The 15,832-nt window shown below is 44.1% G+C and overlaps 1 protein-coding gene across 1 annotated transcript in view; it reads left to right on the forward strand.

Annotated features, from left to right (window-relative positions):
- The window catches only part of LOC128317443 (sialoadhesin-like), a 72,296-nt gene that overhangs the window by 3,967 nt on the left and 52,497 nt on the right, over positions 1 to 15,832 (forward strand). The window contains exons 6-10 of the mRNA XM_053229305.1: positions 6,808 to 7,158; positions 7,244 to 7,459; positions 7,616 to 7,966; positions 8,054 to 8,272; positions 8,373 to 8,642. Of these exons, the coding sequence (XP_053085280.1) occupies positions 6,808 to 7,158; positions 7,244 to 7,459; positions 7,616 to 7,966; positions 8,054 to 8,272; positions 8,373 to 8,642 (1,407 nt within the window). The remainder of the gene's footprint in view (positions 1 to 6,807; positions 7,159 to 7,243; positions 7,460 to 7,615; positions 7,967 to 8,053; positions 8,273 to 8,372; positions 8,643 to 15,832) is intronic.

Here is a 15,832-nt window from a genome sequence, read left to right on the forward strand (position 1 = left end):
TTTTGCGTTAAATTATTCGTATAATCTAATTATGGATATTGTTTTCAACAAATGGAACAGCATATAACTGATTATACCATAGCACTGCTGAATTCTCTTAATTCATTTTCTATAACAGCAGCTCTGACAGTAGTTCTGGCTGCTAAACAAATCACAGGTTTATATTAACGCACTCACACCACTATGCAGTTGATTATTTTCCTATAACAGCATGTCCCCAAGTGTTTTATAAGTGAGTAAAACTTTACTGGTGGTGTTTACTGATGTGCTGTATAAGGACAAAACATGTCTGCTTTAATAAAAATAGTTTATTTTACACAGTAAATAGTATTTGCCTCTGTCCATGGACTAAAAGCTTTTCTTTATCTCAGGTGATGAGGACAGCTCAGCTGAGGTATGGAAGTATGCTGTATGGGGAGCTGCTGCACTCGTTCCTGCTCTGCTTCTCTCTCTTCTTACTGCCGTTCTGTGCAATAAGTGAGCCACTGAACTCTTTCATCATGACAATGAATCTGTACCATAAACTTAATCCAGTGTAAAGCATTAGCTAAATGAAGCAGGAACAGATTGAACAGCCATGTTTTTATGTCATTTGTGTGAATAGAAGGAAGCGACGAGCAGAGAGAGACACAGACATTCAGGTACTGAGAGAACTTTTCACTTTGTGTCTTTGTCTTCATCAAGCTCTACATAAAGTTCCTATGAAGCTGTTATTGAATGAATATTGAAGACGTTTTCTCTTCATTTCTTTCAGAGTATTCCAACACCTGGAGATGACACATACACAGCACTGAAACCCATGACTATGTCCCCGGATTATGACACTCTGCAAGTATGTATACAGTCTTTCTGCCTCTGTGTGTGTGTGTGTGTGTGTGTGTGTGTGTGTGTGTGTGTGTGTGTGTTACTAGGCACATACCATGTACATACCATATTTAGTTTCCTTAAACTCTCATTTTCCCCTAGAATGTTAAAAGCTCTGCCAGTGACACTCACACAACCCTGAACCCTGGCACCATGTCCTCTGATTATGAAACGCTGACGGTAAGTGTGTACCTGCTTCCCCAGACTGAAATAAATAAGCGCATCTCCTAAGACTGACACTAGATGGTACAACTTATTAAGAATAGCTGCTGGTGTTTCATAAAAGATTACGTGTCCTCCTAAGCAGTGGCGTAGTTAGAGGGGTGAATATCAAGTCAGCACAGCTCACTGTCACTGCCACTTCTCTTTCACAAGAATCTTGCCTTCCGGATTTTCTTTTCAGGCTTGTAGCCTGGATGGATCCAGATGTTATGGATTTGTCACAGTAGATGGCTGATGTTCAAATTTGTTCCATATCTGTGGTGAAGTGTTTGAAAGTGTAATGCCTCCTGGGGTTGTTAATTGGTGAACTGATTCATAACAGTTAAAATCATTATTTTCTGTAGTTTTTTCCCCCCTTCAATAACCATTCCTGTATACAAGACTATAAAATGTTTAAGAATGTTTATTTCATTTTCTGGTGCATTTTACAGAAGTGACACGTACAGATATTTGAGACCTGCAACCTCGTCCTCTGAGAGAAAATGAATAGGCTGGAAATGTGTGTTTGTGCAAAAGAGTGTTTATTACAGTGTGTAATGTGATAATGTATGTGTGTTGTTGTTTGTTTTCAGCGTGTGGCTACTCGACTCAGTGAGGAGTAGTACTCCAGACCTGGAGAATGATAACTAACAGATGAGTTTGGTTTGTGACTTTACATTCAGCATCATGAACAGCACAGGAAAGATGCTCAGGGTGAGAGTTTTAGGATTAGAGTTGAGGATTAGAGTTCAGCAGCGTTAAGACGACACCATAAACTCATTTCTGTCTTAAGTAAGTGTCATTCATTTATGTTATTTGAGCAGCTTCTTTAGTTTCTCAGTTGTCTTTCTGCACATTTAATATATTATATACCCTCATATATAATGTGTGTGGTGGCCTGGGAAAACCCTTCACATTTTCCACTGTATCTAGCTCTACAGATTTTTTGTCTCTTCACTCGCGTGATCTCTGTTCACGCTGACGTCAGTGGAAATAATCACTGATTAATTCAATCAGTTCTGATCTGTTGGTTAAATTTCTTGTTACTGTCTTTTTATACTTGTCTATTTTGGCTAAACATTTGCTTTGTTTGCTATTGTCTGATCCTATTTGTTATTTTCAAGTGTTGTAAAACTTCAGTGAAAAGCTGGTTAATGATGATAACTGATAATAAGATATAATGAAGCAATGAATACCAACCTCCATCAAGACAAATTCTCTGATTTCAGACCTGTTACTGTACAACGTTTAAAATGTTCCTATGTACAAGAATAAAATAGACCTCATGAGCTTTTACGTCGTAATTCTTCAAACAGCAGGACAAACCTCTTTACGTAATATAGAGAACAATCCTGGTCATTTGAAAAGTATTAATAAAATAAAATTAAGTCTAAATACAAAATAAAAACGCCTATTTTGGAGATGCTTTGCCCCAGTCGTCTAGCAATCACAATTTGGCCCTTGTCAAAGTCGCTTGGATTTTTACGCTTGCCCATTTTTCCTGCTTCCAAAACATCAACATCAAAAACTGTCTGTTCCCTTGCTGCCTAATATATCTCACCCCTTGACAGGTGCCAGTGTAACGAGATAATCAATGCTATTCACGTCACCTGTCAGTGGTTTTAATGTTATGGCTGATCGATGTATATTTAATGCTTCACAACCAAGGAGGGAAAGGACAGAACTTAAACAGGGTGAGTAAGTAGGGGAACACAAAACAGGTGTGCACAAACACAGGAAGTGAGGCAGACAACAAAAGAAGAAATTCAAAAAAATGTGTTTAAGGTCTATATTCGGGTTTCAGCCATATTCCGAATATGATGTTTATATGCGTACAGGCATCGGAATATTCCTGTACAAATGGTTGTTGTAAGTATGTGAGTGCCATGTGAGTTGCCAATCCTGCGTCTGTTAGAACCCACAATTCCTTGACTCAATTTCCTCAACTTCAGACCGTACAGAACTTAGCCACTAAGCTTCTGACAGGAATGTAGAATACAGCACATATTACCCCAAACTTGTCCTCCTTATAATGTGAGCTTTACAATCAATTTTTACATTCTTTTAATAACTTAATGCATTATATTGTTTTAATCCAGAGAAGATTTATTAATTAAAAAAGTCAAATAAATACATTAATGAATAACTAATTAAATCAATTCATTGTTTTACTTTGAAATAATTAAATTAAATAAATAAATCGTCATATTGAAAAATACCAGTACACTTCATACTAATCAGATTATCTTTATTTTCATAAAAGGTTCCTTACTTGAGGGTTTTTACACAGGGAGCTCTAGTGCCATCTGGTGGTTAAAATGATGAAGTGCAGATAGCAGCCCAGTCTAGTCCTATAATTTTATTAATTTACATTTAACTGAGCTCTAGTCCTTGACATGTTACAGCATAGGCAAGACTCACGTGGGCTTATCTGAAGAAAATACAGCTATGATTTTATTTTCCATTTAATTAGTAATCTCTATCCACTGTATCTGTAGAACAAGAATTTACACTAAGATGACATATTTTATCACTAAATCCTTCAGCATTTACACACAGAGATATCATCACCTCATCACAGTGGTTACAGGAAGACAGCTCCATGATTTGTTCTAAACCCGACACCAATACTGACACCTTATTGGTGGAAAAGTGTGAACATTATACATGATTATAATCGAATCAAAAAATGCCAAAGGAATATTTTTGTGTATATCTTTGTGTGTGTGTGTGTGTGTGTGTGTGTGTGTGTGTGTGGCCACAATCTGAGGCTATTCATTTTTTAAATCTGTTTAACATATTCTATCAATTAACACCACTAACCCAAATAAATAAATAAATAAATAAATGATCTCTCTAAAATTGCATGTTGTTACAAGTTATTAATGTTATATTATCATTATTATTACTATTATTATGTTACTGCTAGTCATTTAATGTATTTCTGGGGTTAAAAACAAATCTTTATGTACAAACAGGAAGGCTGTAAACTTTAAGAGGTTGTCAGAGCGCCTGTGGAACAAAAGATCATTAAAACACTAGTGTGTAGGAGAGTTTGAAGTACCGGAAATGTCATTTATTATAAAATAGACTTGAGTGATGTGGTCAAACTCATCCTGCAAAGGGGTAGAGTGTGTGGTGAGAAGTGTGAAGTGTGAAAGTGCTTCAGTGTTTATTTATAATGAAACACCAGGAGGTCTGAATGTCTGCCGTGGTAGGCAAGCAGGTGATATCCTCACAATTGGGCAATAATGTAAATCAGGAGTCTTCTAAAATGACAGTCACCACTGGGAGGTGCTAGAAGCAGCCTCGCAATAAGTGATTATAGAGACATCACATGGGTTTGTTTTGGTTTCTTTATTAATGTACTTGTAGCTTTATTAAGACAAATATCTTGAAGAATTTCAATATCAGACAGTCTCAACAAACTCAAACCTGACTGGTCAGCGCTCACAGTCTTTTGAAGGAACAGAAATAGAGACAGTCATAACAGATGAAACAAAGTAGAGGCAAAAAAATACAGTACATATTTAGCTAGGCCTAGTAAAAGAAATTTTTTTTTAGCTCAAAAGAAAGAAAAATAGTATAAGAATGCTGTGTTAATCAGACTTGAATACCTTCACATGTAAAAACAAAGAGGAAGCCAAAATAGGGAGGTGTGACAACACAATGCTGTGTCAAGTGCACTACTCATCTTCCGTGTCTTTACTGCTAGTGTCATGAAGAAGCTCATAACTGCTTACAAGTGCAGTACGAGTGAAGGAGGAACAGGCTGAATAAGGCGGTTAATATTCATTAAAAGAGAAAGATAGATGTATTTTGTATTTATAAGGACATTTTTGGTCTAAATTCTACACGCTGTGGATCTTCAAGCGTCGGCTGTCTGAAGGCTGATGTCACCATGTTTTACAGAATGTCGAGAAATATTACAGTAGCAGCAATCCTCATGTTACTGACAGGTAAACTTTTCAGATATTTCAGCTCTTTCTACTGTTTTTATGTGCTGTTGTGTCACTACTGCAACGGAAAAGCCCTAAACATGTCTGTGTGTTTGGAAGTATTTTTATAAATTTTATAAATGTGTTAAGATTTGGATGCAGGCAAGAACATTTGTAGGATGTTGTGGAGTAAAAGCCAAAAGTTATAGAGCAAGAAACCAAATGAATTATTGCAGATTCTGATGAAACCTACATATATCAAATCATTATATGATATTATTTTTACACTGTCAAATCATTTTATTATAGTATATTGTAAATATATTATCTGATACATTAATATCCTGCAACTTTCTTTTTCTGTGTGAGGTTATTTGTACTGTTAATTGTATAACCCCAGATGAAGTTTAAGAACGGTGTCAAACTGAGTTCTATTTTCATCATCATTTTCACGCCTCCTTGGGCCACACCCTATGTGTGACTGAGAACAGCAGCAGCGGCAGGGGTTAAAACTGTGGTTACACTCTTGCTGGTTAATGCATGAGCCATTGCTTTATGTGCTTAACTCACTTTAATTTGTGCTTCTGGTGTGTGTGTGTGTGTGTGTGTGTTCCAGGAGTTCAGGCTCAGCACAGTGTAACTCTCTCCTCTCAGAGTCTCTGTGCTGTTACTGGATCTACAGTAAAAATCCCCTGTACATTTACAAAACCTTATCAGTCCAGTGTCACACAGAGAGAGTGGTATCGAGTCCAGAGCTCTGAAAGAGAACCACAAGCCCTGAGCAAAGATCCACAATACTCAGGACGAGTGTCTGTAAGAACCGGGTGGTCTGACTGTGAGCTGACACTGAGAAATGTGAGAGTGAGTGACTCTGGAGTTTATAACTTTAGATTTAAAACACAGAGCAGTGACTGGATATCAGCCTCATCTGGAGTTCGACTGACTGTTGCAGGTAACACACACACACACATACACACTTTATTGTATAATATGTAATATGTATTTCCGGAATGTAGTATTTACAGAGTTTTGTTACATAATTGTGTGTAGACTTGCAGGTGAAGGTGAATCCTAACACTGTAGGACAGAGAGAAGTCAAAGTGACCTGTAGCTCCACCTGCAGCATCAGCACATACAGTTTCTATTGGTACAGGAATGACAATTACTTCAGATATACCACTGATGCCTCCATTGTGCTCGACTCAACCAGTCCACATGATGAAGTCAGCTACTCCTGTCAGGTGTATGAGAGTGAACACCGCTCTCCTCCAGTGTGTAAGTGTCAGAGTAAATCTGTCCCTCAGCATCAAACTGAAAACAGTAACTCATATGGCTGTCATTAAAACATCATGATTTGCTTATATCATTGTTTCTGAAATGGTGACTTAATTTGAATAATTAAAGAATAAAGGTTCTGTACCAGTGATGGTGTGGAAAAATATTTAATATTTTAATTAATGATTTATTAAATAATTTAATAATAGATCAGTTAATAAATTGGCGGTGCTTTTCAACAAAAGTCTGAACACGTCACTTCACTTCACAATTCTACCTCACAATATTTGCCTTAATTTTCACAGAGACACAGAGAATAAACACATCTGAGCTGCAAAATGTTTATAAAAACAGAGAATATGGTGTTTTGACTCTAATAAATCTATTAAAAGATCCACAGATACAATAGGTCCTGTTGCTACTTTTATTTTATGTTATACATTGGAGGGAGAAATGCAAATCTATCTTTAGATCAGATGTTAGAATTGTATTGTTCTTTAGATTTCTGTTCTCATTTTGTGTGTTTCAGGTCTTTTCGATAAGAAGAGCTGCTGGAGCGTGACTTACTCCACCCAGACTATCTGCTCACTGATTGGCTCATCAGTGGACATGCACAGTTATTACACCTTCCCTGATCATTACAAGGTCACAAAAGTGTTCTGGTTCATTAAAGAGCAGGTTGGTTCTGAGCCTGTGGATGTGAGAGAGGATAAGGAGTATCAGGGCCGAGTGCAGTACACACAGAGCTCCCAGAATAACTGTAGTCTGAGAATCACTAACCTGAGAGAGAGAGACGCTCAAACCTACAGATTCAGATTCTACACTGATGATCCTAAAGGGAAATACACCGGCCAACCTGGAGTCTCTCTGTCTGTCACAGGTAATGTTGCACAATTATACATTTACTTCACTACATTTACAGAGATGAAATAAATGAAATTGATAAATCAGTTTATTATTTGCAGATCTGAAGGTTACAGCATCAGACTGGCGTAATGGGTATAAAAAGCTGAGCTGTTTCACCACCTGCACTCTGTCTAACAACCCCACTTACATCTGGTACAAGAACGGACAGCGTGTTACTGACCCGGACAGAAATGAACTGTCTGTCAGTAGTGAGGATGCAGGCAGCTACTCCTGTGCTGTAAGAGGACATGAGGAGCTTCGCTCTCCTGCTGTCTGTAAGAACTCACTTTACACTTCACTCATTCTGTCTTCATCTCACTGCCAGCTTCTGTTAGACTACAGTAAACTCACATGCAGTGATACATGAATAAATGACGCTTTAGACTTTTTTAAGTTTGGATTTCTGTTCTAACTCATTTTGTGTGTTTCAGGTGTTTCTGATGAGAAAAGCTGCTGGAGTGTGACCTACTCCACCCAGACTATCTGCTCTCTGATTGGCTCATCAGTGGACATACTGAGTTACTATACCTTTCCTAACAATCAGAAAATGACAAAAGTGTTCTGGTTCATTAGAGAGCAGCCTGATGCTGAGCCTGTGGATGTGAAAGAGGATGAGGAGTATCAGGGCCGAGTGCAGTACACACAGAGCTCCCAGAATAACTGTAGTCTGAGAATCACTAACCTGACAGAGAGAGACGCTCAAACATACAGATTCAGATTCTACACTGATGATCCTACAGGCAAATACACCGGCCAGCCTGGAGTCTCTCTGTCTGTTACAGGTAATGCCACATAACATATACATTTACTTAACTACATTTACATAGATGAAATAAATGAAAATAATAAACTGAATTTATTATTTGCAGATCTGAAGATTATGGTATCGGACTCAGGTAGTGGACAAAAGAAGCTGAGCTGCATCACTACCTGCACTCTGTCTAACAGACCCACTTACATCTGGTACAAGAACGGACAGCGTGTGTCTGACTGTAAATCTGCCTCCTGCTCTGTAGCTGCAGTCAGTGGTGCGGTCAGTTACAGCTGTGCTGTTGAAGGCCATGACAGTCTCCTCTCTCCTCCAGTGTGTGAGTGCGGATTTCACTCTCCTCAATCATAGTACATATACATATCAAATGCTGATCCTGAACACACACCAGCTGATTCAGGTGTTTTATTTCTAATCAGATTCCCCTAAAGACACCAGAGCAGTGGTTCTTTCCTCTGGACACACAGTGGAGGGGGATTCAGTGACTCTGAGCTGTAGCAGTGATGCAAACCCTCCTGTTCTCACCTACTCCTGGTTTAAGCAGAGAGCAGCTACAGACACACTGCTGACAACAGGCCAGAATTACAGCATCAGCAGCATCAGCTACCAGCACAGCGGACTGTACTACTGCACTGCTCGCAACCAGCTGGGACAGCACAACTCTACACCAAAACGCCTGGACGTGTTATGTAAGTGCAGTGTAAAACTTTTATGTAGCTGTATAAAGCAGACGTTTTAAAGCAAAATTGTTCTAGTACTGACATTTCTGTACAAAAAGCTATGCAATTCCTGAACCACAGTTTGTGTGGAAAAAAGAAATAGCATGTTTTAAATAAAACAATGAGATAATAACTCAAAATATTGACATAACATCTTGAAATAACAAGATCTTATTTCAAAATAATGTTGTATTACATGAAAAAACAACAGCAAAACAGTTCAACCATTTTAACAGCTTGTTATTCAGGACTTTTATAAAATCAGATGCTATCAGGGACAGCAGCACACCATCAGGCAGCAGGATTAACATGTATAATGAAAGAGAGAGAGAGAGAGAGAGAGAGAGAACAGATTATTTGGTATGCTCCTCCACTACAGGGTGTACATTGTGAGTTCAAGCAGGGACTCCAGCAGTACTAGTTATGACAGTATAACTAAATGGGACAGTCAGAAGATAACAGTTATGATGGCACACTGGGACATAAAGCGTCTCACCACTCCACTGTCAACAAACCTGAGGGACTGTGTAAGACAGGGGTGGGCGACAGCATCCAAACATCCCAGTTTACCAAAATTCTCTATGGCTACAAACCTGTGCCTTAATCTGAGAGAAAAGCTATTAAACAAAAACAAATATGTTTTCAACCTAGATTTTAACACAGACTGTGTCTGAATCCCAAATACTAATAGGAAGGCCATAGAAAAAAAAACTATCCCCCCTGCCGCAGTCTTTACTATTCAAGATACTAATAAAGAGTCTGCACCTTTAAAAACAGCTGAATGTCATGGTTCATGGGTTCACCAGCCTCTTCTGGCCGTGTTGTGCACTACTGCTGATTAGCTCATTAGTTTCAGCTGCCACTCATTTACTGCTCTATTTAAGCCTCAGTGTTTGTCATGTCTGTCAGTTCGTTGTTTTCGTGTCTGTGTTCTGTTGCTCTGTTTCCCGGTACCCTGCACTCTGGTGGATTACTGTCGTCTAGCCTGGATCATAGGACTGTTTATTCCCCGTTGCAGCTGAGTGCTACCAAGGAAACTTGCCACAACTGCACCCACATTTGTCCACCCACAGTACTCTGTCTGTTACGCTTTCTTCAGCTCTTCAGCGAGCTGAACTCGCACTTGAATCCGCCTTGTAATCCCTGACAGAATGAACTGACCTTAAGATGGATTCAGCGAGTGCCTCAGACGTCAGCGGCTTCTTGTCGAACACGGCCACACGTCTTCAAAGACAAGAGGAGCAGATGGTCGCTACGGGTCATGCGGTGCAAGCCTTGGTAGCACAGGTGTCCGAGCTCACTACCCAGGTTCAACTTCTGAGAACCGAGTCGGCAACATCACCCGCTGCGCCAGCTCCCCAGCGCTTATCCCCCCAGTCGGCGCTCACAACTCAACCTGAGCCACGCCTACCACCTCCCGCCTCATACTCTGGTGAGCCGCGTCTCTGCCTAGCCTTTCTCACCAGGTGCTTGTTGTTTTTCTTGCTCCAACCCCAGACTTTTTTTACCGAGCGGTCTAATGTGGCTCTGGTGTTGACACTGCTGTCTGGGAAGGCGGCTTTGTGGGGGACAGCGGTGTGGGAGAACCAACATCCGTGCTGTTCCTCGTTCCAAGCGCTCGCCGAGGAAATGAAGAGAGTATTTGATCGTGCCGTGACGGGACTTACGTCAAGGCGAGCTCTCTGTCTCGGATTACTCCATCGAATTCCGTGCAATTGTGCAATTGGAACAAGGAGGCGCAGTGGGATATGTTCCTGCATGGGCTGGCAGACCGCATCCAGAAGGAGATCTTCATGCTGGAACTTCCTACGACCCTGGATGAGCTCATCGCTCTCGCCATTCGGGTGGATGCACGCCTACAGCAGCAGGAACAACGGGGCTACGACGCTCAGTTCTGGCAGCCACGGATCTCCTTGCCCCTTATTCCACCGATGCGGTCAGCCCAGCGCACGATCCGGAGCCGCCGCTCCGTTAACTCTCTTCGCGTTGGGGAATCACTTTGAAGAAATACGCTTCGTACTCGCTGATTCCCCGCTTGCTCCAGTTGTCCTTTTTCACCCCTGGCTCACACATTGACTGGCATTCTAATACAGTTTTATCGTGGAGCGAACATTGTCATGCTAATTGTCTTGTGTCTGCCTGTTCGTCTGTGTCTAGTTCTGTTTTCGAGAAGGAGTCGGTGGACCTGTCTAACGTGCCTAAGCAGTACATGGACCTCAAGGAAGTGTTCAGTAAGTCTTGGGCCGCTTCTCTCCCTCCGCACCGTCCCTATGACTGTGCCATAGAATTATTGTCAGGTAAGTCTTCGCCTAAAGGCAAGCTTTACTCGCTTTCTGCCCCAGAGAGGGAGGCCATGGAGAAATATATTTCTGATTCTTTGGCAGCTGGGCTCATCCATCGTTCCTCTTCCCCTGCAGGTGCCGAGTTCTTTTTTGTGGTGAAAAAGGACAGATCTCTGCGGCCATGTATTGATTACCGGGGGCTGAACAGCGTCACGGTAAGGAACACTTATCCCTTGCCGCTGATGTCTTCAGCTTTCGAGCGGCTGCAGGGGGCGTCTTTTTTTCACCAAACTGGACCTGCGCAACGCCTATCATCTGGTTCACATAAGGGAGAGGGATGAGTGGAAAACCGCCTTTAATACCCCCAGGGGGCATTTCAAATACCTGGTTATGCCGTTCGGCCTGTCTAACGCTCCGGCGGTTTTCCAGGGACTCGTGAATGACGTGCTGAGAGACATGGTTGACCAGTTCATATATGTCTACCTGGATGACTTTTTGATTATTTCCTCCTCTCTCCAGGAACATGTTCACCATGTCAGGCGAGTGCTCCTCTGGCTGCTCGAGAATGGGCTTCTTGTCAAGGTGAAGAAAAGCGTTTTTCATGCACAGTCAGTCCTATTTTTGGGGTTCATCATTTCATCCGAGGGGGTGCGCATGGATCCCGACAAGATCAAGGCTGTGGTGGATTGGCCGACCCCTGACTCCCGCAAGGCCCTGCAGAGGTTTCTGGGGTTCGCCAATTCTTACCGGCATTTTATTCGCAACTTCAGCCAACTAGCTGCCCCTTCTGACCACCTTGACCTCCACCAAGACTGCGTTCAGGTGGTCTAGTGCAGCACATGCTGCATTTTCTAACCTCAAGAGCTGCTTTGTTTCGGCCCCTATTCTCATTGCCCCCGACCCTTCGCGTCAGTTTGTGGTGGAGGTCGACGCTTCGGAGGTCGGGGTTGGCGCGGTTCTTTCCCAGCGCTCCTCCGCGGACGGCAAGATACATCCGTGCACCTTTTTTCTCATCGTTTGTCCCTCGCCGAACAGAATTATGACACTGGTAATAGCGAGTTGTTGGCGATTAAGTTAGCCTTGGAGGAGTGGCGTCATTGGTTGGAAGGCTCGGGGGTGCCTTTTATCGTCTGGACGGATCATAAGAACCTTGAATACATCAGGTCGGCCAAACGTCTCGACTCCAGGCAGGCTCGGTGGGCTCTTCTTTTCGGTCGCTTCGTCATTTCCATGTCGTACTGTCCGGGCTCTAAAAACATCAAGCCCTATGCTTTGTCCCGCGTTTTTAATCGTTCCGACTACTCCTGAGCTTATTTTACCTGAGAGACTTGTGGTCTCCACTATCACTTGGGAGATTGAGTCTAAGGTCCGCACGGCCTTACAAGGGGTAATGCCGCCATCTGGGTGCCCACCGGGTCGGTTATTTGTGCCGGAGGGTTTAAGGTCCGACGTCATCCACTGGAGCCACTGTTCTAAGGTCGCTTGTCATCGTGGGATTAATCGTACCGCCTTTTTGGTCAAACAACGGTTCTGGTGGCCATTGATGGCTCGTGACATTCGGGATTTTGTTTTGGCCTGTTCGGTCTGTGCCAGTTGTAAGGCTTCCAATCGTCCCCCGGAGGGTCTCCTTCAATCACTGTCTGTCCCTTCGAGACCCTTGTCCCACATAGCACTAGATTTCGTTTCCGCCCTACCTCCGTCCCAGGGTAACACGGTGGTTTTGACCGTGGTGGACCGGTTCTCAAAGGTGGCCCATTTTATTCCCCTGCCCAAATTACCTTCTGCCAGGGAGACGGCGGTTACTGTCATTGACCGTGTCTTTCACATTCATGGCCTCCCGACGGATGTGGTTTCTGACAGGAGTCCCCAGTTTGTTTCCAAATTTTGGAGAGAATTTTGTCGGCTACTGGGGAGAGAGTTAGCCTTTCTTCTGGTTTCCATCCTCTGAGCATTGGGCAGACCAAGCGAGACAATCAGGATCCTGTGCGGGTGTTACGATGTTTGGTTTCTCAGAACCCATCCTCTTGGAGCCAACAGCTCTCTTGGGTGGAGTACGCACACAATTCATTGCCAGTGTCATCCACGGGCCTCTCTCCATTTGAGTGTAGCTTAGGGTACCAGCCACCTATTTTTCCTAGTCTGGAATCCGAAGTCGCGGTCCCCACTGCCCACGCTTTCGCCCAGAAGTGCCGCCGCACCTGGAGAACTGCTTGTCGGACGCTTCTCCAGGTGGGTGCGCGCACTAAGGCTTAGGCTGATCGCCACCGGTCGAAGCCTCCCGTCTACATTGTCGGTCAAAAAGTGTGGTTTTCTAGTAAAGATATTCCGCTTCGCTCCATATCTAGTAAGTTGGCTCCTAAATTCATTGGCCCATTCATTGTCACTAAAGTTCTTAGCCCAGTGGCAGCAAACTTCCTCCAGCGTACAGGACAATCCATCCCGTTTTTCACGTATCCAAATTGAAACCCGTTTTTCACTCTCGTATTAATCTGCCCCCCTGTAACATTAGTCCACCGAGGCGAGCGTGGTGATGAACCCAAGTGCAGGTTTATTTAACAAAGTGAAAACCAAAAATACAAATAAGGACTTGACTTAACTTGGACAGACTTGACTTGGCTTGGACAGACTTGACTTGGCTTGGACAGACTAGACACAAACAGACTGCAGGTTACAACATCAATACACGACCAGAGACAATTGCTACATGAGGGCTATATATACCAAACAATCAAGGACACATGACTTAACCAACCAATCAGAACAAGACACATAGACAAGGGTAACACATGACAAGATCACAGGAGGGGCAAGGAACACATGACTAGACAGGAACCATGACTAAACTCCAAAATAAAAGACATGAGAACAATGAACAAGAAACACAACAAAACCCAAACCCCACGTTACATATCCCCCCCCCTAAGGTCGGCTCCAAACGCACAAACAAAACCCAAACCTAACAAGTCCAGGAGGGTGGTAGAGCGAAGGTGGAACAGGGGGAGGGATGGAGGGCCAGGTCCATGAAGGGGAACAGGATCTGGATAATGACATGGACCGTGGAACAATGGGCAAGACCATGGGTCATGAAACAGTGGTAGACCGTGAAACAGTGGAGGGCCAGGGGACCACCAGGTCAGATCCAGAAGAGCATGGAGCCATGGCGGAGCAGGCAGAGCAGGCAGCCATGGAGGAGCAGAAGGGCACCAGGGTGGAGCAGGCGGAGCTGAAGGGCACCAGCAGATGTCCACCAATGTAGAGCTAACAAGACAGGTGCCCACCAAGGCGGATCAGGTGGGAGTTCATGAACGGTCTCCTTGGCCATGACAGGACAGGCAGAGAGTTCAGAAATGGATGCTGCCACCTCAGGAGGTTCTGCAATGGACGCCGCTGCCTCAGCAGGTTCTGCAGCGGACGTCGCCACCTCTGACTCGTGGACAGGGGAGGTCTCTGGGGCAGACTCGTGGACAGGGGAGGACTCTGGGGCAGACTCGTGGACAGGGGAGGCCTCTGGGGCAGACTCGTGGACAGGGGAGGCCTCTGGGGCAGACTCGTGGACAGGGGAGGCCTCTGGGATGCCAGCTGCTCGCACTGACATCAGAGGTGGATCCATCACACTGGCAATCAGTCTCATCAGTCCTGGCCCAAGCTCCGCATCTGCAGGAGCTTGGGTACTATATCCCCCCCAAAAAAATTCTTAGGCGAAACTTGCATGGCATCCATTTCATGACGGGGTTCTGGCAAGATGGCCAGGGCCTGACAAGGCTCTGGCGTGGCAGCCATCTTGACTGTAAGCTCTGACATGGCAGTCATGATGGGTCCAGACTCAGGAGTAGCAGCCGTGACATAACGAGGTTCTGGCGTGATGGTCGTGGTATGGTGAGGCGCAGGCGTGGTGGCCATCTTGGCCGGGGAATCAGGCGTGATGGCCATCTTGGCCGGGGAATCAGGCGTGGTGGCCATCTTGGCCGGGGAATCAGGCGTGGCGGCCATTTTGTGAAGAGGCTCTTGAGTGGCCGGCATGACGTGAGCAGGCCCTGGCTTGGCAGGCCTTAATGTGAACAGGCCCTGGCTTGACAGGCGTGACGTGAGCAGGCCCTGGAGTAGCAGGCGAGACGTGAGCAGGCCCTGGAGTAGCAGGCGTGACATGAGCAGGCCCTGGAGTAGCAGACATGATAGTCGGGACCGGATAATGCTCCGGTGTGGTGGGTACCGGAAGATAGCAGATTCCTCTTCCACAATCCCCACAGTGAACGAGGAACCACTCAACCGGAGTGCAAAGTCAATATATTTGGCCAGAGTCCAGTGAGGCGTGTGACATGGCATTAACAAAGAGATTTCTTCTGTGAGGCCAAAACGGAAAATGTCTTTGCGGGCCACATCATTAAAGTCCACTAAATGGCACAATCCACAGAAGTCCTCAACATAATCCTCTATGGCCCTGTCGCCTTGATGAAGGCAGAGGAGGCGAGAAGCTGCTGGGTTCGTGGTAGCGGTCGTGTATTCTGTAACATTAGTCCACCGAGGCGAGCGTGGTGATGAACCCAAGTGCAGCTTTATTTAACAAAGTGAAAACCCAAAATACAAATAAGGACTTGACTTAACTTGGACAGACTTGCCTTGGCTTGGACAGACTAGACACAAACAGACTGCAGGTTACAACATCAATACACGACCAGAGACAATTGCTACATGAGGGCTATATATACCAAACAATCAAGGACACATGACTTAACCAACCAATCAGAACAAGACACATAGACAAGGGTAACACATGACAAGATCACAGGAGGGTAAAACTCCACTAAAGCCCCCAACTCCACTAAAGCTCCTGGTAGCGCCGAGAGGTAGCGCTCCTAGGAGGAGGGGTACTGTCACGGT

Source organism: Pangasianodon hypophthalmus, chromosome 25 (assembly GCF_027358585.1).
Source record: "Pangasianodon hypophthalmus isolate fPanHyp1 chromosome 25, fPanHyp1.pri, whole genome shotgun sequence".
NCBI lineage: Eukaryota > Metazoa > Chordata > Actinopteri > Siluriformes > Pangasiidae > Pangasianodon > Pangasianodon hypophthalmus.